The sequence below is a fragment of the Triturus cristatus genome, chromosome 3_2, assembly GCF_964204655.1.
Source record: "Triturus cristatus chromosome 3_2, aTriCri1.1, whole genome shotgun sequence".
Taxonomy (NCBI): domain Eukaryota; kingdom Metazoa; phylum Chordata; class Amphibia; order Caudata; family Salamandridae; genus Triturus; species Triturus cristatus.
The window spans coordinates 345240640-345267075 of NC_140584.1; the positions used below are offsets into that span (position 1 = coordinate 345240640).

At 41.5% G+C, this 26436-nt stretch overlaps 1 protein-coding gene across 1 annotated transcript in view; it reads right to left on the reverse strand.

The window, feature by feature from the left end:
* Window positions 1-15354, reverse strand: part of TMEM50A (transmembrane protein 50A) — a 41087-nt gene extending 25733 nt beyond the window's left edge. The window contains exons 1-5 of the mRNA XM_085647839.1: window positions 15217-15354; window positions 11318-11421; window positions 4966-5078; window positions 3233-3300; window positions 1310-1402 (exon numbers count right to left, since the gene is read on the reverse strand). Coding sequence (XP_085503965.1) covers window positions 1310-1402; window positions 3233-3300; window positions 4966-5078; window positions 11318-11410 — 367 coding nt within the window. The 5' untranslated portion in view covers window positions 11411-11421; window positions 15217-15354. The remainder of the gene's footprint in view (window positions 1-1309; window positions 1403-3232; window positions 3301-4965; window positions 5079-11317; window positions 11422-15216) is intronic.
* Window positions 15355-26436: the final 11082 nt, after the last annotated feature.

A 26436-nucleotide genomic window follows, 5' to 3' on the forward strand; every position in this document is an offset into this window, starting at 1 on the left:
CCCTGTGGCACCACTCTAACCCCGGGTTATTCCTGAGGTGACATGAGGTGGCCTAAGGACACGCCCCTAAATGGCCCTCCTCTTCTGTGTGCTTACACTTTCTGGAGGTCGTGTGCTGCAGGCCGCGTTATTCAGGGTGCTCCACCCCACACAGACCACATGAACACCCCTCAGGGTAAACCCACTGCCCTTGGAAAGAGAACATTCTGGAGCGACCCAAACGCACCTGTCTCTAAAAGTATGTATAATTTTTTTGAAACCCTTTATCTTTGGTTGTTTTGAGTTTTTAGCACATTGGAGTCAGGGCAGAGGGGAGGGGGACAGTCTGCGCAGAGCTCATCACCATTCCTTAACTTGGCCATAAATACCCAGCTGAGGGAATTAGACGCTTATTAAAAGCTCCCTTTTAATCAGCATTAACTGCGAGGCCTACTCACTGCCCTTCCAAGGTGAAGGTGCCCGGGGCCTCTGCAAGCTCCCGGGATTAACAGTTCCCAGGAACAGAAAACATTGATCTAACCCCTGGCTGCCACGGCCACTACCACCGAGCTGGAGAGGGGGGCAGAGCGGGCCTGGATCCCCGAACCTGCAGCACGCGCACTGTCCCAGATTAGAGAGCCCACCAATCTGCCTTAAAAACAGCCGCACTGTGCAGGGTCGGTTGGGACAGAAAATAGGGCAGAACACCAAAATGGCCCCCATTGGCGAATCAGATACCTAAACAAGCATTGGCATAGCCAATAGGTCTCACTGTTGGGACCTTATAAGTATTTAGTTTTGTAACTGCTGCATGGCTAAACACTTATAAGGTCCCAAAGGCGAGACCTATTGGCTATGCCAATGCTTGTTGTTTTTGTGATCCAAGATGAATCATTCAAAAAAAAGAAATCTTGTTCACTAGCGTGAAAGGCAGCGGATGGCAGCAATTTGCTATCTGGCTCTCCAAAAAAAAAAAAATACCACAAAGAAGCAGCATTTGGGAAGCAGCAACAGAAAGTAGGTGGGAAGAAGCCAGAAAGCAGCAATAACGAATTCTTGATTTTAATGGCATTCTTTAAAAATGGTTTATGTTAGAAGGTAAATGTGTCAGCAAAAAATTAGAGCAAGGTTTATTTTGCGATTTGAAGGCATTAACACACTCGGGCAAGGAAGGGCATTGCCAGAATCCCACTTTTATCAGAGAATACGAATTCACTTTTACACACATACCGAGTGATTTATCTCATTTTCTAATGTAATTATTTGCTGTGAATAAAAGCTTAGTTTTTCCTTTACTTTTACCACTTGCACTTTGAAACAATGCTCCTACCTTGAACGACATATCCCCCAAAGAGGATCCACATAGAAGCAATCAGGGATCCAAAAGCCAGCATAAAGCCAACAAACAACCAAATGCGGGCACCTGAAAAGGGAAAAAGTTCTACTAAGTCACTGAATACAAAATTATGAAACCAAAAGTTATTAATATTATAAGAAAAGTACCTTCTGTAACAATAGTTTGTCAACAAGCTCTTTATTGAATCTACGTGTTGTGTCTACTCATGCAAACTATGGGTCTGAAAAATAAAATGTAGTTTTTTTCAAGATAGCATTCCTGAACCAGGTAATTTGTGATTGTTACTGAAAACCCCCCAATACCTTAGGATTTGACATCATCTTCAAACAGTTGTTTAAGACTGCCATGTAAGTTCAGCTCATCATTTGTTTTACTGTCCCTTCCCTTGTGCAGAATCTATCCGAGACTCATGCAAAATATCCAATTTCGATCTCCTGGTCCACGTCTCTGCATGACCATTGCATCATTCTCATGGCACTATGTAAATAAAGTACTCTCATATCTCTTGCTGCGATACAAAACTGTTTAATAAATAAAGCTACAAAAGACAAAGTAGCAAAAATAGAGTAATTGTGATGCATTAATCTGTTTTTAAACCATATGATTTGGCTGCTCTAATACCTAGTAAATATGTTGGCTTCAAGTCAGAGCTATCCTGCCTCGGCTTAGAAGTAAAAACTTGCTCGATCAGTAAACTTGCATAAGTAATTTTCAGCAAACATTTGCACAGCATACCATGTTACTGTTTTAAATATCTTTGTAAATCATTTACATACAAAGGCAGTCTTTACTTTTATGATGTATGCTATTGGTACACTAAAACGTACCTAATTTCTTATTTTTACTTAAGTACTTCTAAACTGTTTGATTTTAGAGTCTCTGCAACCTGTCAATCGAATTCTTCGGCAGACCTGAGTAAACCACAACATACTTATTGCTCCATCCCAAAACCAAACATCCTGTAAGTTCAATTTGATGTGATTTACAAGAGAAGCAGGATGTGGAAAGTTACATGCTGACCCCCTTGATCACTTTGTTAATCTGAGTGGTGAATGAAGAGTCAAAAGTTGATCCCCTGAATTTTAGCCTTCTCTGTAGTGTAGGCAGCGGGTCCTACTGAAAAAGGAGAGAAGCGGGATCCTGGTCACCGACAACTAGGATTTACTTTTAAGATCGGTTTGGACAGACAGAGCTTTTTCTCATCCAAAGTTCTACAAGATCTAGATGTTTGGTGATGATGTTGCTGTAAAACAAATCGTTATCTAGTTGGATGTGGATGTCAAGTAGATCCCAATGACACTGATAATCTATTTATTTAATAGGTTCTAGTTTTAACTTTATTTCTGATCTCGAGATGGTCAATGGTGGATGTTCAGCCTGTGGGATCAAAGTCCTCTGACTCACTCATGTAGCATACATGTATTTTTAAACTGGGCCTTGTATACCACCTGCAGCCAGTGCAGCAATTACAGTCCTGGGTGTCTAGGAGACCTTTTCCTGGCGCTTGAAACCATCTTTGTGGCTTGCTTTTGCTCTTTTAGGACTGTCAGCATTTTAGCCAAAAGTATAAGGAAGTACAATAGACAAGCCTTGACCTTAATGTGGCAAGGGCAGGTTTTATCTTGTTTGAGTTATTAGTGCTGGATTATGTATTAATGGGGACTTCTGCTCACTTTATCTGTCAAATTTAAAAATTAAGATAAAGCAAAAAGGGGCAGGCTTTCCTATTATGAACCATGTGCTACATATCTGGAAAGCCAAGTCCTAAGCATGCTTGCAATACAAATACATTTGAGTATACAGAACAATAAGTAATGCTGGTGGAATACAAACTAGCCACAGAATAAGAAGATGGAGATATTTATCACTGTAAAAAAGAAATATTTATTGTATTACCTGTTTGGCCTAAGCACCCTTCACTGTAGCTCTCTCCCCGGACTTGCCCATTAGAAACTGCATTAATCCTGTAAGGGAATGCAAACACACTGATATGTTACTTTTTATGACCAATTAATCTAGCATTGTTCTCACCATTCAGACTCTTGAAATGAATCTTCAAGCAGTAAGAGTATGTGGGTTGAGCACTCACTGCTAAGACTAGCATGTCATATGCAGGTCACAGGTTTCAATATGGGCAGTGACAGTTCATCATTATTTCCTCTGATGTCATATACAATGCTGCCCTAACGCCCATTATTCAAGCATCCATGGACAATAACTGTGTATATGTTAATGGACATACTATCTATTATAAATTTGCTTTGGCAGGAATTATAGAAGAGGTTCTGTTTGCTGAAACAAAACAACATTTATAAAACTTCATCATTTTTCTTCACTGCCTTATTCTCAATTTGTTCCAATTAACTAAACATGAGGGAATAAATAACCTAACTTGGATATAAAACAAAGTTGTCATTAAGTTATAATAAAACAAGATAGTAACCTCCAAGTGTGCTTATCTACTTAGTGCAGCCTCTCTTCCTATGCCATTTCAGATCTGAGCCATATAAATAATATCTACATCAGCTTGAATTAGCATTTATAAGCTCCATCTTTGATAAATTTCACGTGCGTATTTCAAAATGCAAATAAATATTTTGTTTTGAATACTGAGCCATATCATAAATACATAGGACAATTATTTGTTACTTGTACAGTGTGGCAGCTACACCGCACACGGATCTGACACCGCTATCTGCAGATCAGATGCTGATCTCATCAATCAGCACCCATTTTGCCATAGTAGCTTAAAGATCACTTAAAGAACAAAGAATAAATAACAGTTCTACAACACCATTAAGGTGGAGGTCCTAGGACAGGTCTCTTGTGACTCAATGAAGCACCAATGCAGATTGATAAAATCATGTATGGTACGATTACTCGTATTTTATCTTGTAGAATACTTAACACACTATTGAAACATACAACCATTCACCAACGCTCAGAACACACCTATAACTGTACACTGCATTACACAAAAGCTAGGCTTTTCAGAGCAAATGTGAAAGTCTGAATGACCACATGTGCTTGGTTTACAGTGCATACGTGGCCTTTGAGTTTGGAAAAATTAGTAAAAGTGACGCTATTGTGACATTAGAAAATAAGCCTAATAGCTCTAACTGATATTTTCTGGAACTGATATCAGGAGAGTAATGGCATCACATCTCCTAATACTATATTGCATGCTCTAAGAAAAGACGAAAACATTAGTCACACAGGTAGCATATAAAGGATAAATGCAGCTGTGCCCCAACCAACCATATTATCATATCTCAAGCAGATGAGGAGTTCTGCACCACTACTTAGAAAGCTGGACAAGTTCTTTATAAGGTCCAGGAACTCTGACATGCCCATATCTCACCACCCTCACTATTCACAAATGCCTCTATAATATGTTATCATACCATGGCAGTCCCTGCTGGAATTACTGACAAAGGCATTAATCGTAATACTGCTTCTGAATGGTTGTGCACAGGTGTACTGTTGCCATACACTATAAAGTATAGTATTTAGATCTTATATAAACATTTTAGTCACCACTTTACAAGAAAATACACATTCAACCATTTTTATAATCATGAGTTCATATGTAATTTTTGATAAAGGTCTGCAGAAAATGTTGAACTTACATTAAAAATGCAACGGTTGCAATAACGCCACATGCATGATACGAGTGATTGAATCGTTCCATGTCTGGATATTTAACAGCAGCATCTATGATAATCCACCATCCTGTAAAAAACTGTTAAGATACATAATGTAAGACTCCACACACTGCAAAATTCACTGTGAACACATGAATAACAAAGTCAGCATGATGTCTTCCTAATTAAGAGCACATCTGGTTTACAAATTGGATCATGGTACTGAATTTTGGGCCGAAACATTTGTATAGCTGAACTATACGGCACTGATAAAGCAGAAAGACCCACTATTCTCAAATAATTCAGTTTTCCTCAACCAAGAACTCAGTCCTTTAGGGGTAACAGACACAGTTAGTAAGAAAGTAAAGTTTATTGCATAGTTACGTAAAACCATTACAAATCAAGGGGTCATCACACTCCCCTTGATGTACACCATCTCTGACCAGCATAGTTTATTCAACGACCTGCTCATTGCTGCGCGAAATGACCGAAAGAGGTTGACAAAAGCATTCCAATTTTGTATTTGTTGTTTTTTTTTTTTGTCAAAAAATTCCAACAGTACTTAATGTGGCGAGCTTGACTTGGGCATACGAAAGATGGTTTTGTACACTTTTGTTTGCATCACATTCAAAACTGATACTTCCTTCACATGCATTATTTCTGTTCCATATGCCAAAGCAGGTAGAAGCTTGGCTTCCATTACTTTTGAAAGATGGTTATGTGACAAGCAATTGAGATTTTTTTGTAACCACTTAAATGCATAAATTAAAGACTGCACCTTATTTAGTATGTAGGGAAACTAGGTGTGTTTTAAAAGAACTGGCGTTCCACATGGATCCCAAGATATTTGTAAGCTGTTGCTACTTCCATGCTTTTGTCCTTTGCTCTCCATGAGAATGATGTGGAACTCCTTGGACACTTATCTAGACTCTTACGAACCTCCATGAACACTACTGTATGCCCTTGAATCATATCCTGTGCCTTTACTGACGTATCACTTGAATATTTGTATTTAATTGTTGATACCTGTACTAGGCTGTTATATGTTAGGCCTATCACTATCTGACTGCTCTTGTGCCAACATATGCATAGAATTATATAAATAAAGGTCATCGCTCGAATTGCCTTCGCTCACCCTTTCCTTCTCTTCTTTCTTTCCCTTTTCCTCCCTTTCTGCCTGTCTTTTCTTCTTTTATTATTGATCACTGGGGTTAGTCTCGTGATACCCATATAGGCGTAATAACTTCACTTTATGATTGTATATATGATAATTTTGCCTTAGATATCTTATGTTAAACCTGTTACAGTTTTTTTCTGTCTTCCCTCTTGAAAATCAATAAAGTATTTTGAAATCAAAAAAGAAGAGAATGACTTGAATTTTTGTCTACTAGGCAAACAATTTTTGTTTTGTTCAAATTAATCTTTAACCCCTCATGTTCTTTATATTTGACCAATGCATTTATTGTCCTTTGAAGCCCAATAGGTGTCTGACTTAGTAGGACGCGATCATCTGCATATTGTAGGAACCCGATTTTTACTGTTTTGAATTTTGGGCAAAATCCCTCGCCTTATGCCAGATGTTGGTTCAGATCGGCCAGGTATAAATTGAACAGGGTGGGGGCTAGGACACAGACCTGTTTTAATCCATGGCTTGTACGTATTTTGGCTGTTACTTTACACCTATTTCTGATCTTAACCTGTGTTCATGTTTCACAATATAGGGTGATAATTTGATTAAGCAATTTGCCCGGGAGAACCTATCCTGCAAGTTTTGTCCAGAGGCGTCCAAGAGGCACTCTATCAAAGGCAGCTTTGAGATCTACAAAGCAGGTAAATAGGTGACTTTTTGATGTATAGCTTTTTCTGTTAATATACTTAGTACTGATGAGTTTGTGATTGTCCCCATACCTGCTCTGAAACTAGTTTGATTTTTTTGAATTAGCTTCTACTCATCAGCCCAAGCTTGGAGATCTTCATATGGATAGGAGAAGCACAATTTGGCTTAACATCGGTCAGTGCGATTAACCTATAGTTCAAAGGTGAAAGTTGGCAGCCATTTTTGTATATGGGATGAAGGATGCTCCCTTTCCATGATGTGGAGATCTTATTTGTACTGTAAATCAGACTGAACAATTTTTTTTAAATATTTGGACCAGAATTCTATATCATATTTAAAGAGAGCATTTGAAAGGACATTTGGGCATGGCGCCCCATCTGCTTTCAGCTTCTTCAGTATTTTTTCCAAACGTTTGTCATCAATTAGGTGTGCGTCATTATTTTTAAATGTTGAAGTCTGTGCATTCGCGTTGTCAACGACCTTTGTAAAGTTTACTGTGCCTTCTTTGTCCTCCTGAGGACTGGTCTCTACTCCTTTTTCTGCATCTCTGTTTTCTTCTCCTGCTGTGGCGTGTACATTTTACGAATATGTGACTTCCAGTCTTCTTCTGAGATCCCTGCATAGTAATGACAGTCTGCGCCCCGGCTGAGCCTGTTTATCAGCCCCCAGAATTCTCTGCTGTTTTTCGACTTGCTAGACTGCAAGAACGTATTCCATGCTTTCCCTTTTTTGCTTTCCAACATTCTTTTTTGTATAAGGCTTTCTTCTGACGAAGTTCACATTTATCACTTTCATGACCCCGCTTAGCCTGCGCGGTAATTGTTCTTACTTCCTTAGCCATTTGCTTTTTCAAGTCTCACAGCTCCTTTGTATACTAGCTCTCCCCTCCATCTCCACTCATTATAGGGCCTCCTGCCTTTTTGGGATGAACCGCTTGTTAACTGGAAATTTAACGGGTAGCTTTCTGTTCGGTTTAGTAAGTTGTGAAGCTCTGCATCTGCACCCAGCCCCTTTACATTTTATACTTGAGTGTGTACCATTATTTGCTCTCAATTCTCACTATGCCATTTTAGCTGTTTTCTATTGTAACCTTCAAGCAGCAATGCTAATCCTTTTGTTTCAGTAAGTTTTCGCAGCGTTAGCTCGATTTTAAATGTTTGCGAAAAGTGGACGTTTTAAGGTCAAGGGCTGGATTGAAAAGATTAGACCAATGATGAATGCATAGCCTTTGATTGAGCACGTTCTGCCACTTACGTAGGTTATTATAGATGCAGGCGTATCCTCCTTTCACACTCCATGTAGAATTTTTTAGATCTTAAGCTCCTAGCTTCTGTCGCAAGTTTAAATCTGAAACTTGTCTGACGGAATTTGTATCTTTTCTGACTGTGAATGGGGCACTGCCAGGCTTTTGTATTAATTTGAAACTAAAGTCCCCTGTGAATATAAAAACATATTCGGGTGTAGGTTTAGCAATGATTTTATTAAATTTACCAAGGGGTGCTCCTTTCAGCTTCCTTAGATTTACTTGGGTGGATGTAAACATTTAGGAGGAGTAATGCTTTTCACCCTTTTATGATTATTTCCATTGCTTGCAGCCACTCTATTCCTAAATCTGTATTTTCTTGTGTCCAGCTGTATTTTGTTGAAGTGTGCGAGGAAAGACCTGCCTTACTATGACCATAACATGACTACCTTACTGCTGGAGTATGATGCTCTGTGTACTTTATTACAGAGGTTGGGTTTAGATTCAATGTTTCTTGTAGTAAACAGATATCGAAATTTCACAGGAAATCCCTTGTATCGGTGTCATAGTGCATCTTACCGAAACCATGTACATTCCATGAGCATATGTTGACGAAGTTTTCCTTTGGAGAGACTTTCTGGTCATCAGGGACAGGCAGGATCTAATGCTTAAGGGAGCCAGAACGATTCTTGTGTTTTCTCACTTGTAGCTAGGGTTTGTCTCATTCTTTGTTGAGCTCAGTTTATTGATTTTATGATCATTAGATTTTGCATGTTAGTGGATGGAAATTTGGGATCCAGGACTACTCTCAAGGTTATGCGTCTGTCGACTGAAGTTTTTTCCTGAAACTCCTTTGAATTTAAATTTGAAATGGTGGACTTAACTGGAAGCAGTGGCCCTGGATATCATAATGGCTCGAGCCTACGTATTTCAATCGCCCATTGTTGGAAATGCTCTGGATGACTGAACACTTCGCTAGCAATCTCTCTTGTGGCCACATCAGCCAGACCCGATTAATGAGAAAAAAAGACAGTTTACTTTTTGCTGTAAGATTTTGAAAACATATTTTCGCCTTATAAATGTTTTTGATGTCCTCTTGCTTCTAAAACAAAACCAAAAGATGATGCAGACCTACTGAATGTTGTTTCTTAAAGTACAGCAGAAACAGACACATAACAAATGCCAGTCAACAACGTGCACTATCTCTCTCATGGCTCCAATACCTACTTCTATTCTTTTTATTAATTCTGATTTAGGAGTTAATTGCTCAAAATAAAAAATCATGTGCATTTCAGTAAGGCCATCCAAGAATCACCTTTCCACCTGGATAAAAAAAACAGGATTAAGTGTCTTCATGCTAGTATCTACTCCTCTAATGGCAACTCGGCTCAACAGGTGATGGCACTGGAAACAAATAAGAACCTATGGAAAAATGCCTCTGGCCATTTTAAATTACAAACATGGTGGTCCGGACATCAAACACCTAATACCACAGAAAGGTAGTGGAGAATGATTACTAAAGTGCCCATGGTCCGCTCTCCAGAAGCACTGCTCCTTCTTTGGTGAAGACGGAACTGGATATATAGGCATAGGATACAACTATAAATGGAAGCTTTTGTATTACTATCTTAGACCATCCCATGGCAAGAGTGGCTGCCTATGGCGACTGGCTCTTTAGAAAATGTTGAGTCTGGAGCAACTACAGCAGTCATGAAAGGTAGGAGCTGCAGGAGGGAAATTCACAGAATTTGGCCTCAACACACTCAGGAAAGCAGCTCCTTGTGGGCACACCATGAAACCACACCGTTAAGACAGTGATAATTCTTGCAGAAAGTAAGGTAAATACTAGTCGACTGCCTAAGAGTACCCAGTTACCTGAGCGACTGAGTTTGTCAGACTATATGGGGGAGCTGGTTTCCCCTATTTAAACATTTTACTTAAAGGCAAGGTTCAATGTGCATTAAGGTAGGAAAGACATGTGAAAGTAGACTGGAACAACCTGAATAAGAAACCTGTGAGTTGTATAACCTGGAGATGGAGTATTCTTTCTATATTTTGTTGATGTGCTCTTTGTGAGTAAGCCTAAGTGCATACTGGCATCCATTAACTCTGAGCATTAGAGCGGATATGTCCTCCATTCTAATAATTTCCTTAGCTATCTAGTTGAACAGGTCACTACTTACATTAATATACTGATGAGTAAAAGGAATTAAATCAGGGGGACTTTCTGAAATATAAATGAGAGGGCAAGTCTATTTTATGCAAAATACGAGACTAAAAAGGATGAACTGATCATGGGAGCAACTGAAATTCATCTGGTCTCTGTATTTGTAGGAGGTTGGATGAAGAAATCTTTTATACATTTTATTTCAATTTTAAATGTATGCGTTTTGTCTCTCCTCGGCAGATCCATGGGGCAATATGTTTTTTGTTATTATCTATGTGGCAATTTTGGTAAAAACAGGAGTCTAATTACAGACTTTTTTCACTGACATGGCAACCTCTATGTGACACACTCTTTTCCTTTCCTCTTCCTTGCGCACTAGCACAGATTTATGCGTGTAAGTGTTCTTGTACAGACAAGTGGATTAGCATTAGTTAAAAAAAAGTTATGATTCTCTGAATCAACACCTTCATGTCATTACCCTTACCCAACTTTTGAGCACTATGTTAGACCTAGGTGCAGAAAAAATTTACTGAAATAGGTCTTATATCAAACGTCTCTGTTCAGTATTTTGATCAACATATTTTGGTAGTACTACTTTCTGGAGTCAATGCAGACAACTGGCTGGAAACTCTTTGCACTATGCATTGCTATAGATTTTTCTGGGTACTGATCTAATTTTAGCACCATAATTTTGAAACGATGATAACTTAATGCAAGCAAAATCCTATTCGCAAATGCATCAATGGAATTAAAAAGGTATAAAAAGGGTATCCCTGGAACTGTCAGTGCATGGTCCAGTAAAGTTTGAGGGATGTTCCTCTACTTTTTAAGAAGTCGTTGTGAGTTGTTTAAAACATGCCTTCAAAATGTACTGTATACTATCCTAGATTAAGCTCGATCTTTACTATTTAGCTACGGACCAAAATGTATTTAAAAACATGCATACTCTCTGAACTATTCAAAAGGTATACTAAACGTGAAAACAAACATAGGGTGTACAAAATAATACAAGTCTGGCATCACAATGTTTGGAACTCCAAAATAATGGAATGACTGAAACAAACAATAAGAATTCAAATGTGTGTCATACCAAGACTCCAGCAGCAATGGATGCAACGGTGTTCCGTTTCTCACTCCAGTCTATACATTCGGCGCAGCTCATTCGATCCAAATACCCCGACATTTTTGGGTTCCCTGTTAAAAGAGAACACTAGCTTTTACAAAAATGTATTTAGCATTATCATTTTTTAGGTATAAAGGTGACATTCAGCTTTGTAACTATATGTGCTGCAAAATAATGCAAATGACCAGAGTAATTATTTAAAAGCTAAAATACCATCAAGAAGAAAGTGTAAAAATACCAAACACTCTTTTTCAGGGCTCAGAGAAAAGAGGATTTTGATACAGACAGAATAGGGGTTGGGTTAAGGCCATGCAGTGTTAATCTGAACAGTGGTAAAAAAGTTGCACAGATCATGGTTTAGTGAAACTGGAGCAGTAACAAAACCAATTTCCACACTGATCAACTATGACAAATTCTACATCTTTTACTGTCTGATATAAGAGCACCTTTTGTTGGTGCTTATGTCAGTTCTCATCAAGACAGTTTATACCTATAGATTACAAAAGAACGCAGGTCACAACATATTTCGAAAGAAGATTGATCATTAACCTAAAGAGACAAGGCCACGTTTCTGAAGCCTCATCTAATATTGGTGCCCAGGATGCCCTCTAGTTATACCCCTAAATATAGTTTTTTTACCTCTATAATCTTCCGGCACAGGAGTGCTACAGCCATTTTGTGATAAATATGTATGGATGGGAGGGAGGAGCTTTTCCTCCTTGGCTTCAAAATTATGAAATTCTTTCCCTGCTTCAATAAGAATAGAACTCACACCAGAGGTTTCGGCATCTGCTGAAGACTGATTTGTTGTCTTAATTTCTGGCATCTGCTATCGAGCCCCTACAGATGCTTTGGTATATTATACTAATCACATTTCTTACTAAAAGTGATGGCATCACCGATGCCATTGCTCAGAATATCAGTAATTACACCTGCCACATCAGATGACATCAGCAAATAACCCTAAAACGCGGTTTAAATTGGAGTATTCATGTACTAGATATGACAGTTTTTAGGTCTCGCCTGAGCCAGCCCTTTAGCGCTGCTCTCGCGAGAGCTTTTGTAAGCGGGGGATTTGAAAGTGCAAACTAGTGCTTTCAGGCCACCAACTACAGTGCATGTGCGCCGGGCGCGCGCACCATATGGCAGCCTGCGTGATCATTTCGCGGTCGCTTTGATGTTCTCAGTGAGCCGCGCGGCCACTGAGAACATCAAAGCGGCCGCGAAAGTGCACACCATTTGCCACCCCCTCCCTTATCCCACTTCCTGCTTGTTTCACAATAGAGTCAGCTTGTTTACATACCCCATGCGCGGTGCCACGTCCTCCTGTCGCCAACTCCCTCAGGCGCTGGCCAACGTGTCGATAACGCAACTAGTGCTCATATAAGCACAGATACCTTCAGGTGTAGTTTGCGCTATATAAAACTAGTTTCTTGCTTACCCGCTGTTGCTCATTCCCTTTATAAATATCATTAATGTGCTCCGTGCGCGAGCAGTACCCGTCCGTCTTACCTTTGCTCCCGCCCCGTCCCTCCTCTCTCCTTCGTCCCTCCACTCTCCCTTTTCTGGGCAGATGATTTTTTTTCAATCAAAAATGCACCAGCATCCAAGCTAATCTATTTCCACAGCGCGTCTCCTATCTTCACACTATAAGGACAGCATCTGCCTGAGGTCTCTCGCGCTCCTCCTCTCAGCACGCTGTCGTAGCCTTATTTCCTCCAGCAGGCCCACTTGGCTTTTCTTCAACCGCTGCACGGGCCGGTCGTTCTTCCTTCTGGCATATTTAATACCTCCTCCCTCGGCCTTTCAGTTTCGTTCTTACTCTCCCTTTTCTCTTAATTTAACTCCATACGTATTGAATTATGAAAAAAATTCCTTCCTGTCCTGTTTCTTCAGTGTCGGGGGCTCCAGTGTTGTGTTAATTTTACATTTCACTGGGTTTTTTTTCCGTTCAACCCTCTGTGCTTGATTTATCTCGGCAATTCAAGGCCAGCCTTCGCAGTTCCCAAGGGGAAAAGAAAATCAGCTCAACTGAAGAGCGACATTCCTGCTTTGAAGTCGGCTCTCAGGGTGAAACAGTAAATCAGCCCAAAGGCACTGCAGTCAGAGACTTTGCATTAACATCAGGGCTTTAAGTGGGATGAAAAAACTGGCGGGTCTCTTATAGGGGCGTTGTCGATATAATTCAGGGCCAGTTTAACAAGCATTTGCAATACAATAGGTCTCGCATTTACGCGAGTTTGGCATTATAAATGACAATGCCTTTTATTTATGTTTTAAAAACCAAAACACAAATAAAACGCATTGTCATTTACAATGCTAATAGCTCAAATGCGCGTAAATGCGAGACCTATTGCATTGCAAATGCTTGTTATGTGGAAGACGACACTCTCTCAGTGGGATTTCCTTGGGACAACACATACCCGAGCATGTTATAGATACTTTCTGACTTGTAGTATTTTGTAGGCAAACATCGACTACAAATTACTTTTGCACTTCAATGTTTCAGTTCTTTACATTTCTTAGAATAAAGGCATAATCTAAACCGATAGCTCAGCTGGGTATTATCATGCTTTTAAAAAGATACCGCCAGACTTTAGACTACAAACTCCGTACGTGCTTTAAGCAAGGACGCCAATTGATTATTATAGACCAGCTTTTTATTTTAATTATAATCTGACCTATTATAAGCACACTATCAATTTTCTGTCCCATAAACGAATGAGCTTTCATTGCAATATGTAGTGTTGCTTGCAAAAGCAGTGCACAGAACAACTACATACTTGCAAGCCACATTTCTTAATCTTTATTTGCTGGCTTCCTCATCACACTTCGCAAAAAAACAGACGGGGAGGCAGTACAGAAAGTAAGTTTGTGTAAGTGAAAATATTCACGAAAAAAAAGACAGGCATGTCAGTTAGCATCTAAGATTTGTCCTTTGCCCGGGCGGGCAACTAGATCCAAGTTGCTGGGGGGGGGGGGGGTTGAAAAAGTTTTCGGGGGGGGGGGCTAAGTCTTCCAACCATGGGCAGAGTGGCTGTAAGAAGGGGTGAAAACACAACAAAAGCCTCATTAACGAGTAAATGGTCTTTTAAAGACCTGTGAAGTACTCGGGTCCGGCTGACGGACGCCAGCCCGCGAGGCTGTCTCAGCCGGGCTGACACACATGACAGGGGGGGGGGGGGGGGGGGCTGAAGCCCGGTGAGCCCAATGGGTGTTGCGCGCCTGCCTTTGCCCAATATTTATCTCTTAAGGAAATAGTTGAACCACTGATAATGGATGCGGCATTACTAGGAAGCTGCTACAATCCACGTATATCCAAACCATATTTTTTTTCTTGTTTTAAAGTAAGCGTATGGCATTACAGGACAGTGGCAAATGTCACCAAAAAGTGATTCCTGATTTTTTTTTTTAAAAGCACGAACTTTGCCACGAGTCGAAAAAGTAAAAAGAAGTACGAAATGACAAGTCCCAGTACGCAAAAAATGTTGGTTAAATAGCCAAGTGTGGGTGAGGAGTGACAAAGAGACTCACACAGCCCCTAAACACCCATAGGAATAAAAAGAAAAAGATGCGCAATTACAAAGGAGAAATATTATCATGCGCATTTTACTGGACAAAAGAGAGCAAACTGTTTAATGCAGCAGACTACCATTTGAGCTCTGGCGTTTACATGCGAACTATGTGTATGCTACAAACACCGGTGTTCTTCAATCGACGTTCGCCTCTAAGATGTGCTTTAATCATACTGACACGCTTTGGGCGTATCATAGGAATGGTACTCTTCCTTCCGCATAGCCTGCGCCTGCCACTGAATCGCGCTCCTCTGCACGTATTTATGTTACCCTATATGCATTTAAACTTACCTGGAAAGCGTTCCTGCCGCAGGGCCTCTTTCCTAGTACCTAGCGTTTCCTTTTGTTTTGGTTCTTCTTTTTCATTTCCGGTCTCTGAGTCAGATCACAAGACGCACCGTGACTGAAAGGGCGGCTGATTGGCAGCCCTGAGTTAGGCTGACCTGTAACCTCCTTCCATTGGCGGAGGCACGTGTTTTAATAGATAGTACGGACCAATAAGACAAGAGTGAGGGCTTTGGACCCGGAAGTTTAGAAGGAAGTTTCGCTATGCGGCTGCAGACTCTCCGAGCAATAACTATTTCCTTCTCGTGGTGCTATTTATCAGTAGATCTATACTCCGTGAAACAGAGTTACAACTTTCCAACCCTTTTTATTAGAAGGATGAAAAATGTCCTAGCTAAGGAGGACAGTTTCAATTATATTAAGGATAAAGAGGGCAGGATTATGCATTTCTTTCTTCACTTTATTAAATCAGCAGTTATTAAATCAGCAGCATTCAAAGAACACATTTCAAGGAAAGAAACAACACAGACTGCATATCCCATGAACCGTAGGGGATGAGTCTCCATAGTAACCATAGTCCTACTGGTGTATATAACTGTGTGACGTCTTTTCCTGTCCTCTCCTTCACTGGAGGAAGTTAAGAATAAACGCCTGTCCTATTTGAATTTCTGTTCTACAGCAGGAGCGGAGGCGAGGATTATGCATTACTTTCCTCACTTTTATTCAACAGCAAGTTAAAAGACACATTGTAAAAAACAAAAGACCACAACTCCCATGAAGCTCGGGAGTAACCGTGGCAACCATTAGTCCAATCTTTAACAACGATGCATCCCATAAACAGTAGCAGTCTCCATAGTCCTTCCTCTTTCTCTGCTGCAGTAAGTTAAGCCCTGTGGGTCCTATTCCGCCTTGGAATCGGAACCTAGGATGACAAATACAAATAGTGAAGTCTGCTACCAAAACCATGCCATTCATCAAGGTCAACATGCTACGTATGTTATCAATGCAATTGCAAACCTTGCCAAATCAAACAGAAATAGATGTATAATACGAGAATGCCACATCATGATATAACATCAAATCAGATGCAAAACAAAGTATTGAACATCAGCAATAATCATTGACAAAAAAAGTCTCAAAAGTTACTTCCCTGATACGAAACTTTGGATCACTCCGCTCATAGATTCCTTACCAGAATTTACCGAGGGCGGGAAGGCATAAGAGAAACATGCCCGGGTGGGATAATCCTCGCCTCCTTATTAGAATTGAAACTTTCCTTCGTGCTAACTAGGAAATTTCTCATTCTGGGATAGCCAATCCCTGGGGTCAGCGAGTGCCCTCCTGCCCCGCTCCCAGATGACCCGAAGAAAAAAAAAAAAGAAAAAAAAAAGAAAAAAGGAGGGGAGAGAATTACAATTCAGAGATGAGTTTAAACCAGCCGGGGAAGTCAGCCCAAAATTACTAGATCAAAACTCTAATATTTGAAAGTCATACTTTTGAGAGTAGACATTAATCAAAGAGAGTCAAGATAGTCTTTTGCAATAATTTCAGATACAAAAAATCTGGTTTGATTTTTGAAAATGACTTTGAGTTTGGCTGGATTTTGTAGGTAAACCGTAGCACCTTTTTCTTGAAAACCAGCCATTAATTGTCTTAATTGCCAACGCTTAGTGACAGTGGACTGACAAAAATCCGGCCGAACAAAAAAACAACAGCCCTTAGCGGAGCGTTTTTTGTCTGGTCTGGCGAGATCAGAGATAGCCTCTCTTGCCAGGAAGTTATTAAATCTCACCAGAATAGCTCTCGGATAGTCCCCTTCTTTTGGTCTGGATTTGATTTGAAACGGAAAACGATGAGCACGTTCAATGATCAGAGGCCAATTCCAAGATGTAAGTTCGGGGAATGCCTCCGAGAAGAGATCACAAATGAACTTTCGAATGTCTGAACCACCTAAATTCTCAGGAACCCCAAGCACACGTAGGTTATTTCTCCGAGATTGATTTTCGATCTCGGCAAGCTTGAAGCTGACGTCATCCCGTTGTGCTTTGACGACTGCGAGCTCTTTTTTTTGTATAGCAACTTCATCTTCGAGAGAAGATATCCTGGTTTCAGCTTCAAGAACTCTGGCCGTCATGTCAGTACAGATTTTGGAGATGCGACGGACGGCGTTTTTAACTTTTTGACATGTGCCTTGTGTACGAGCAATCTCCAACTTAGTATCTGACCGATGAGCTAGCATAGTTTGATATATCACAGAAAGAGTTATTTCCGGGCAAGGATCGGACTCAGGCTCCGGCTCTTCACGTATAACAAAATCACTTGGAGGTTTAGCTTGAATAGATAAAGAGTCTCCTGTGTCATTAGACTTATTCCGAATTGGAGGTGTTCTCTTGGCCCTGGACTTATGCTTCTTCACTGTGACACTAGAAACGGGTGAGGACTCACTAGCACCTGTCTCCTCGTCCGAGGTGCTATTTTCTGGATAATCAGCCCAATCCTTATCCATACTTTCATCAGATGTGAGGTCTGACATAGAAAAAAAATTTTCAGTAGACTCCAGAACAGATTCATGAGACAAGGTTTCGATAGACGCTGGTGGAGGCTGAGCAGATGTAGTCCGAGAGATAGTCTGAACATTTGTATTAAAATTCAGAGCCGCCTCATCTCCAACAATATTAGTCAGTGAGGGTACAGGCTTGATTGGAACTACAATTCCCAGAGTGCTATGCGATAATGATCCAAGCGCACACACGGAATCGGGAGAACCTGATGGCACTAGAATAGGATCAAAAACAGAGTTTGAGGAGATATCCGCAGGTGCTATGGATGGAGACTGTACCATTACGCTCGAGTTTGTAGCGTTTTTAGCAGCTTGTTTGTTGAAAAATGCAGGGACAGTTTGATTAGGAGCCTTTCCCACACTTCCCTTTTTTGCCAACAAAAATGGTGATAGAGATATGGACTCACCAGGTGTAGCAGAGCTTCGATTACTAGCCTCCAACTCCTCTGTCCCGGCATTTTGAGTAATCTTGTTCTTGTTCTTGCCGCTGCGTGTATTAAGAGACTTCACCGGCTGATAAGAGGCTTTCGGCGGCATGGTGTATGCGGAGCAGAGCGCTAACTGTCTTGCCCAACAGACCGAGAGATGCCGGGTGAAATCACGCAGCCGAGGTAAACGGATGACGAGAGACCACATAAACAGCAGCAGGAACGAATGCAGACAATCCTAGTGCTGCGAGGCAGAGTTAGGTCAACAGGTGGAGAGTCGAGCCGAAATCCACAAAGGAAAACTCCGGAACACAGAGGTGGAGCCAATGGCACTAAACAGAATCAAAAATTCAAACGGAGACAGCAGGATCGTGCCGGTGATACTACACACTGCTTCATGCCTCGCGTCGATAACCAACGAATAAAATCGGGTGGTCAGCTGCTCATCCGTCGGTATCGACTCTCATCGGGTCAAAAGCTCTGGGAGCGAGACGGTAGGCAGCTCACACCGCTAGAGTAGCGATCGCCATCTTGCCCCCCGCTCAATTTCTCTCATTTTCGGTTCTTCGAGCTAAATATTGCTTACCACAGCATCACTTCTTCAAGTATCTCCAGATTCGTAGCTTTTTAGAATCAAAAGGACTTCTCATTAACTCATCTATGCATCGTCATAAGATCTTAGAAACTATTAAGAAAACAAAAAAAATAGGCACAATCTATCAAATGATCATTAATCATTCCGAGGACTCTATAGAGAGTAAATGGCAAAGGAGGCTAGATATACTAAAGGTCGATATAGGTAGATCCATCGAGATATCCATGAAGGTACTTTTCAATGGATCCCTTCAAAGCCAGCATTATATGTCTGTCTTCGATCTTTACTATTCCCCGGCTAAGCTCGCCAAGTGGAAGGTCAGCGGCGATTCTAGATGCAACCGCTGTAATGAGGTGGATGCGGACTCTATCCATATGTTTTTCAAATGCGAAAAATTACTTCGTTATATCACAGATATAGAATTTATTAATAATAATCTACGGATTCTCGTAAAACTTTCTCCTGAGTTGGTAATTTTTGGTGTTCAAGTAGATCAACTTGGGAAAAGATCTTTCCCTGAAGATGCATTTTTGTTCATCTGCATGTCCGTTTTCCGTTTTTGTATCACTTCTCGATGGATTGACAAGGAACCTCCGACCTTTCATCATTGGCAATGCAAGCTAATCTCTATTTATCATTTAGAATTGGCCATGTATAAACTTAAGGGGATAAGGAAAAAAAAACAAGGTCTGAAAATCTGGGACCCAGTCACTAAATGGATCTGAGGGATCTACTCCATTTCTTTTATGTACCCTTTTTTTTCTTCCTCAAAAATCATTTATATCATGCTTGCTTGTTTGTTTCACTGCTCATTGCCCGACTGTTTGTTGTAAATAAAAACTGTAAATAAATAAAAATAAAAAAAAAATAAAAAGGAAATTTCTCATTCTACAGCAGGAGCGGAGGTGAGGATTATGCATGTTCAAAGCCTCCTTACCACCAAAACGGGCGCTTCATTGATTGGTTTAAAGTAGAACTTTTTAAAAGTTGAATCTGAAGACCAATCCGCCGCATTCATAATGTCCTCCAATCTACCCCCTACCTGAATGGCCTTAGAAGCCATTGCTCCCCTGGTAGAGTGTGCGCCAATCTCAGTAGTGTCAATACCGGCCTCAGTCATAATCCACCTGACAATGGTCGGGGAAGATACCGCCTTAAACGGTTTCTTAATGGCAATCAGAAGTTGCCGTTCGCCCGGAGGCCGTACCTCCAATGTCATATCCTCATAGGCCTTGAGGCATCTCACTACACACAGTTTTGGGGAGTCTGGAAAAGCAGGATAAGATACTGACCTTGTACTCGTCTTGGTTCTCCTGGAGATGGTAAAAGTGACCCCTTCCGGGGTAAAGATCTGTGCCGTGAGATCCAAAGCTCTAACATCTGACGCCCCCTTGCATGAAATAAGGCATAACAACATAGCCAATTTCGCTGATATCTCCTTTCTAGACAGATACTGATTGTCTTGCTTGTGAATGCTAAATGTTTTTTTGCTTGGGAACGATACTCTGTTTATTGTATATCTTACTCATAACAGGGCAGCCCTGCTAACTACCACGCATCAGGTGTTAGACTTATACATTTTAGTACTGGTGTCTGCATCATCGCGCTAAAATGCATTAGTCACGCATAACAGCAGTCCTGGGACCACTTGATACAAGGCGCTCAAGAAGGCTGACAGCATTTAACAAAAGCAGCCAGCACACTTTTGGGTTACTCTGGCTCAGTGGCGGCTGGTGGAATTTGAAACTGGTGAGGCGTAAGCTACCATGTTCCAGAAACACATTCCGTCGAGCATGGAGGGCTCACATGGTGCTAAACACGCATTTCTCAGATCTAATGATGACATTTCGTTACCAGATACCAACTGGGCTGACTCAGAGACTCACTCTCTCTCCCTGTCTCGAAAGCACCATTCATGTTCTCTCTGGAAAAAAATGTCTGTCATTTTCCCATAGTAGCTGATCAAGCCTGCCAGTGAAAAATGCCCTGCGCATGCAACTTGTAATATCCATTTACGGTTTATTTCTACCACGGACTGACTGCTGAAGTGTGAAGGGAATTCATTAAAAATCTCTCACTGCGAGTCGCACAAGCAGAGAAAGGAAAGCTTAATGAAGAAAGCCATTAGCCCCGAGTTACATTCATTTTCGGACGATGCCTTTCCCGCCTCTCACCAGCCAAATATGAACGACATTATGTTGGATTTACAAATCTTAAACTGGCTACTCTGGGCAATTTCAGTGTTTAATGATTGTGTTTTATTCATCCTAATGCTAGTAGCGCATAAGTTAGGGAAACAGAACAAACACGCGACACAAAGACAGTGTCCTGCTGGCACAAGCTCACGGTGAATTAATGCAGGGACCTTAAACAATCTGCACAAGTCTATTTACAACACCCTCCCCACTGCAAGGCGTGCTCCATGTCGTGTGGCCTCAGCATTAGTGACTGCTCACCACCCACAGCCTCATCTGTGGCAGCCTCTGCTGCTGAGGTGCTTGAGCCATCTCTTCTAAACCAATCCGATGAAATGCATTATTAGGGATATAGCGCCTATTCACCAAGACGTATTTCCATTTATATTCAGAGAACTGAAAAAGTCACTTTCCCAAGCAGGAACATAAAAAGCTTCCAATTGAAACCCGGTTGTAAAGCACCGAAAAGTGATTAACGAGTAGTTGATGCGCTGAGAATCTATAAACTAAAATAACTTGCATGTTTGGCGCTCTATGGATTGTATGACCCAGAGACCGGGGATGTATGCCTTCCTGCAACACGCAACTGCTTCTCTGCCGGCACCAGCCAAAGCTTTACAAGTCAGCATGGAATGCATCTACATGACACTGACATTCCCAGCATTCCCCCCATAACCAATGTGCCGACTAGCCTGTAAATACAAAGAAACCCTCTAACGTAAGATAATTATCACGGTTTATTACCATACTTCACCATTCAGCTTTTAATTAAAAAATCCAATGATACCGTGGCAGTCAAAGGTCTTGCGATATAGCCATCTCTATATGACGTGGTCTGTCGGACTGCAGTGTCACTTTTCAACGATTTCCTTAAAACAAGCCCCCTGCAGGTATTGCAGTGGATCATGAAAGCACTTTTGTAAGCCGACATCAGTATTGTACGTAACATAGGAAGTCGCGCTCGGCTGTTTTACACGCAATAGAAAATTATTTTAAGGATAAGGGTAACCTTAAATGGAGTAGGACATGCAGCGGCTTTGTGATTTAAAAGTGGCTAGACTAGATTCCTGTTGAAATACCCACATTTCACTCTGCTGCCCCCAGGTGACTATTCACGCTGCTATCCGCACAACCCCACCAAATCGATTTCTTTAAACTGGCTACAGACAGTCACGGCTCGCAAGGGGGGGAGGAGGGAGGGAGGGGAATCGCGCACGGGGGGGGGAATGAAATATTAAATAAAAAACTAAGGATTGGCTGAAGGCACAGCTTACGCTACGCCCGCCGCCTGCCCATTATGAGACCGAGGGGCTCCTAATGGGCATGCGCAAGCCAGTGCAAACAAGTGCGCATGACTGGGCACGGGTGAAAATTCGCTCACCTTCCCCACTCATTCGCACTTGTGCTGCTACCTGTTGCCCCTGGTCTGACAATCATGTCAGTCAACATGACGCCGGACCGCCCACCCCCTTCAGACTCTGAAGGGGGTGGGCGGTCCGACGTCATGCTGACTGACATGATTGTCAGTTGGTTCTCCCTCGGCGTCTTTGAACTTAAGTGTTTACTTAAGTTTAGAAACGCCGAGGGAGCTACGGGCGGGAGCTACGGGCGGGGGGGCTATGCCCCCAATGGACCCACTGCCACTGCTCTGGCTTAGTGACTAGTGCAGTGGGCAGCACTGCTGCAGAGTCTCTGACACATTTTTATGCAGATTTGAGCCGGCCATCTGGGAGGGGTGAGCAATGGCATGTTCAATTTGTTTTGTTTGACAGCAAGGGCAGGGCCGGAATTCCAACAATCAAGCCCATGCCCAGTGCATTTAACAGGCTTTCTGGGCAGACCACGTGGTCAGCGATGCGCAGTTGTGCGAAGGGGAACAACACTTCAATTGTTATGTGGATGGGGCACGGTCTGCAGCCCTCACGTGGATCTGATAGCCTTTTGTCATCATTTTAAATTCCAGCACGGCACTCCAGACGGTGGTTACAGTCCACACAGAGCAGATGATTATTGCAGATGGCGGCAGGCAGCTCTATATGTTTTTTACTGAGTCACCATGCTTAAGTGGTGCTCATTGCTGACCAGGTGTTGTTTCCAATGTGTCGCAAGTCCTGAAAGGTCTCTTGGCAGCCTGCAGTGCCTCCAGACATCATTTCGGTCCCAGAGAGCTAGGCCAGCTGTTCAATTACCAGCAACAACCTCTGAGCAGCGAAGGAGGACTTTGAGAACAGATAGTTATGCACCAAGGGCAGTCTACTCTGCAGCAAAACCAGCAAGCCCAACGCAGGACCAGCTAAAAAGAAGTTCCTGCTAAGTGCTGAAAACTACCTAAAGGTAATGGATCCATTGTTGTATCCAACAGTAAAACACAGTACATTGCCTTGTCCAGTCGTATCTGAGTGAGCAGACATACCTGACTCGAGTGTGCACCCCAGGGGAGAACATGGCGGCCGGATAGGAAGTCCGGTCAGGAGCTCCACTACACTGAGGCGCGGAAAGCATCAGACAAGACTCCCGGGGTGGCAAATTTACACCAAGAAGGGAAAATCGGTTGTTTTGGTAGGAAAGACTGGCATAAGGAGCGGAAAATGTAAAGGCTTACCTGCCTCAGCTGGTCTCATGCGGGAGAAGCCGGTTTTGAACCACCGCCCCCACCACGAACATAGAGAAGCAGGAATCAGAGAGGAGCGGCTGGGGACATGATCGCTCATAGGAGGCGTGTGGGTGGAAGCTGCAGTGAGACTGTTTCACAGTCGGAAGGCAACACCTGGAGTGATTTTCAGAGGTCTCACTGGTAAAGCCTGGAATCACACCTCCTCGAGCCCAGGCTCAGATAAGAGACTGGAAAATGAAAGTGACTCAGGGTGCATGAAACCGGTAAGAGGGAGAAGATGGGAAAAAGAGGGATAGCGTTAATTACTGATACCATAACAAGATCACAAAGAGAGAGTCCTTTGCAGTGCACAGAAACGCTTGCATCCTCTGTGAGAGTACAAAAAAGCTCCTCTAAAAAGGAGTCCCTTATTGTATTACAGCAATAATCTTACTACCCTCTAAGAAAAAGGCTTTGTGCAGCCGAAATTGTGGAAAAGGCAGGTAAAAACTCTTCAGGAGAAGACCGAGAAACCACACCGATTTAGGGTTACCGGACAAGGGGCCAGTGATACAGACACAAAATCGATTTCAAGTACTAATGATGGAAAATATTGAAGATGGCGGGGCAGAATCCCAAATGTCTTCTCAGGGAGGCTTAGGGATAGACGGCCAGAGTCTACCTCCAGGAGGTATGGGGAACGATTCAGAGCGATCCTTGCAGAGTGGCACGGATAATTTGTTAGAGACTTTAATCATAGAGATGAGAACACATTTTGCAAGGTCAGAAAAAAAATCAACAAAAAATTCAGGCCACATGCGAAGCACTTGAATCAAAGGTTAACTCCCTAATTGATAGGGTGCTGGTAATGGAAAACACGGTAGAACAAACCAGGGAAGAAGTAAAAAATTGCCAAGAAGAAATCCACAAGTCGAGAACAAACGAAAAAGATCTCAGGGAGAAAATTGAAATAATGGAAAATATTTCAAGGCGAAACAATTTGCGAGTACTGAATATTCTGGAAGGCTCGGAAGGGCAAAATATAAAGAGTTTTGTGGTGAAATTGCTGACTGACTTTGTTCCTGGATTAGATGAGAAAACACTTGAGGAAGATATTCAAAGGGTACATAGAGACTCCTTCAGGTTAGGTAAAATGAGAACAAATGCCCGTAAAATACTTGTGAATTTTAAAACGTACACACTGAAAGAAAAAGTCTTGAGTAAGGCCCTAAAAGCTGGTAACTTTTCAAAAGGTGATTACAGCTTTAAAATTAGGTCTGATTTGTCACGAGCTACACAGGACAGACAGTGGGAGTTAGGAAACTATATGCAAGACCTCAGGTCTTTGGGGGGTACTGTTCAAATGAATTTTCCAGCTGCTCTAAGGATCATGTGGAACAATCAGACATATACCATCAGGGAACCAAAAGAAGTGGAAAAATGAATAGAACAAATCAAGTTACAGAAAAAGGGAGTCACCAATAGTGAAAAATAAGACAGACCTTGTGACAACAGAACTCGAATTTGGACAATAGTTTTTTCCTATGATAGTAAGGAGGGTTCTCCAGGAGAGGGCGGTGGGTTAATGGGGGTGTAGGCTTATTTTTCAAGAGCACAGTTTTTTCTTTTTTCTTGGGTGGGGGGCATTAGGGGAAAAAAATACAAAACAGAAGTGTCCGATATGCAAAAAATAAAAGTTAGACAAGAACCCCATAAAAAGAGCGAGATCTCTAGGCTGGGCAAGGGAGAGAGAATAAGAAATAATGACTGAACCCCTGAGCAGAAATAGAATTAAAATCATATCTTGGAATGTAAACGGGCTTAGAGTGAGGAGAAGTACAAAAAAAATGGAATATCTGAAAATGGTAAAAAGTGTTGTTATAATTCTACAAGAAACACATCTTTTAAAATCTGAGTGGATGGAAATGATAAAATACCAAAAATGGGTGGAGAGTTAGGTAGGTATGCACAAACCAAGCCTGTTGTATTAAGGGAGTGGCTATAATAGTTTAAAAAAACAAAATCAGGAATAACAATTTTAGAGGAATATGTAGACTCGAAGGGAAGATGGGCAGCGGCAAAAATTAAACCAGACTGTAATCAATATGTTATTGTTGGGTATTATGGACCAAACGTGGACGATCCAGCACCGCTCCAATCTTCATATGCCCAATTAATTAATATATCTTGGGAGGAGATTTTAATATGTTACTAGACCCTAAAAATTACAGGTATCCCCAGGGAAAGCTTTACATCTTCCTAAAATGAGGGAATGGCTGAATAGATTTAGAGATGATTTGCGTTTGGTGGACGTTTGGAAGAATAAGGGCAATCAAAATAATAAATTTACTTATAAAAAAGTATGTTCATGCGTCAAGGATTGATTTCTTTTTTTATAGATAAAATATTGAGCAACAACGTAATAAAAATCGAACACATACCAGCCCATCTATCGGACCACTCCATAGTCTACTTAGAGATAAACCAGGGTTTGTCCCAGGGTGAAATAAGATGGACTGTGGATCGTACTCTTCTTTTAGATGAACAGGTTATTGGGAAACTGAAATACATAACGGAAGATTACTTCCAGAATAACTCTAATAAAGGTACATCCATCCAGGTAGTATGGGATGCTTACAAAGCGGTTATAAGGGGCACTTTGATAGGTTTGGCAGTGAGAAGTAACAAGGAGATTAGACATAAGATAAACCAATTAGAGACTGATATTCTAGATCAATACAGAATTCACGAAGCGGTAACCTCTAGTACGGAACAAGAACGAGTAAGGGAAGAAATTGCTAAAATGAAGTGCAACTTGTCAAATTGTTTGGAAGAAAGAGTAAAGAAAAGGTGGG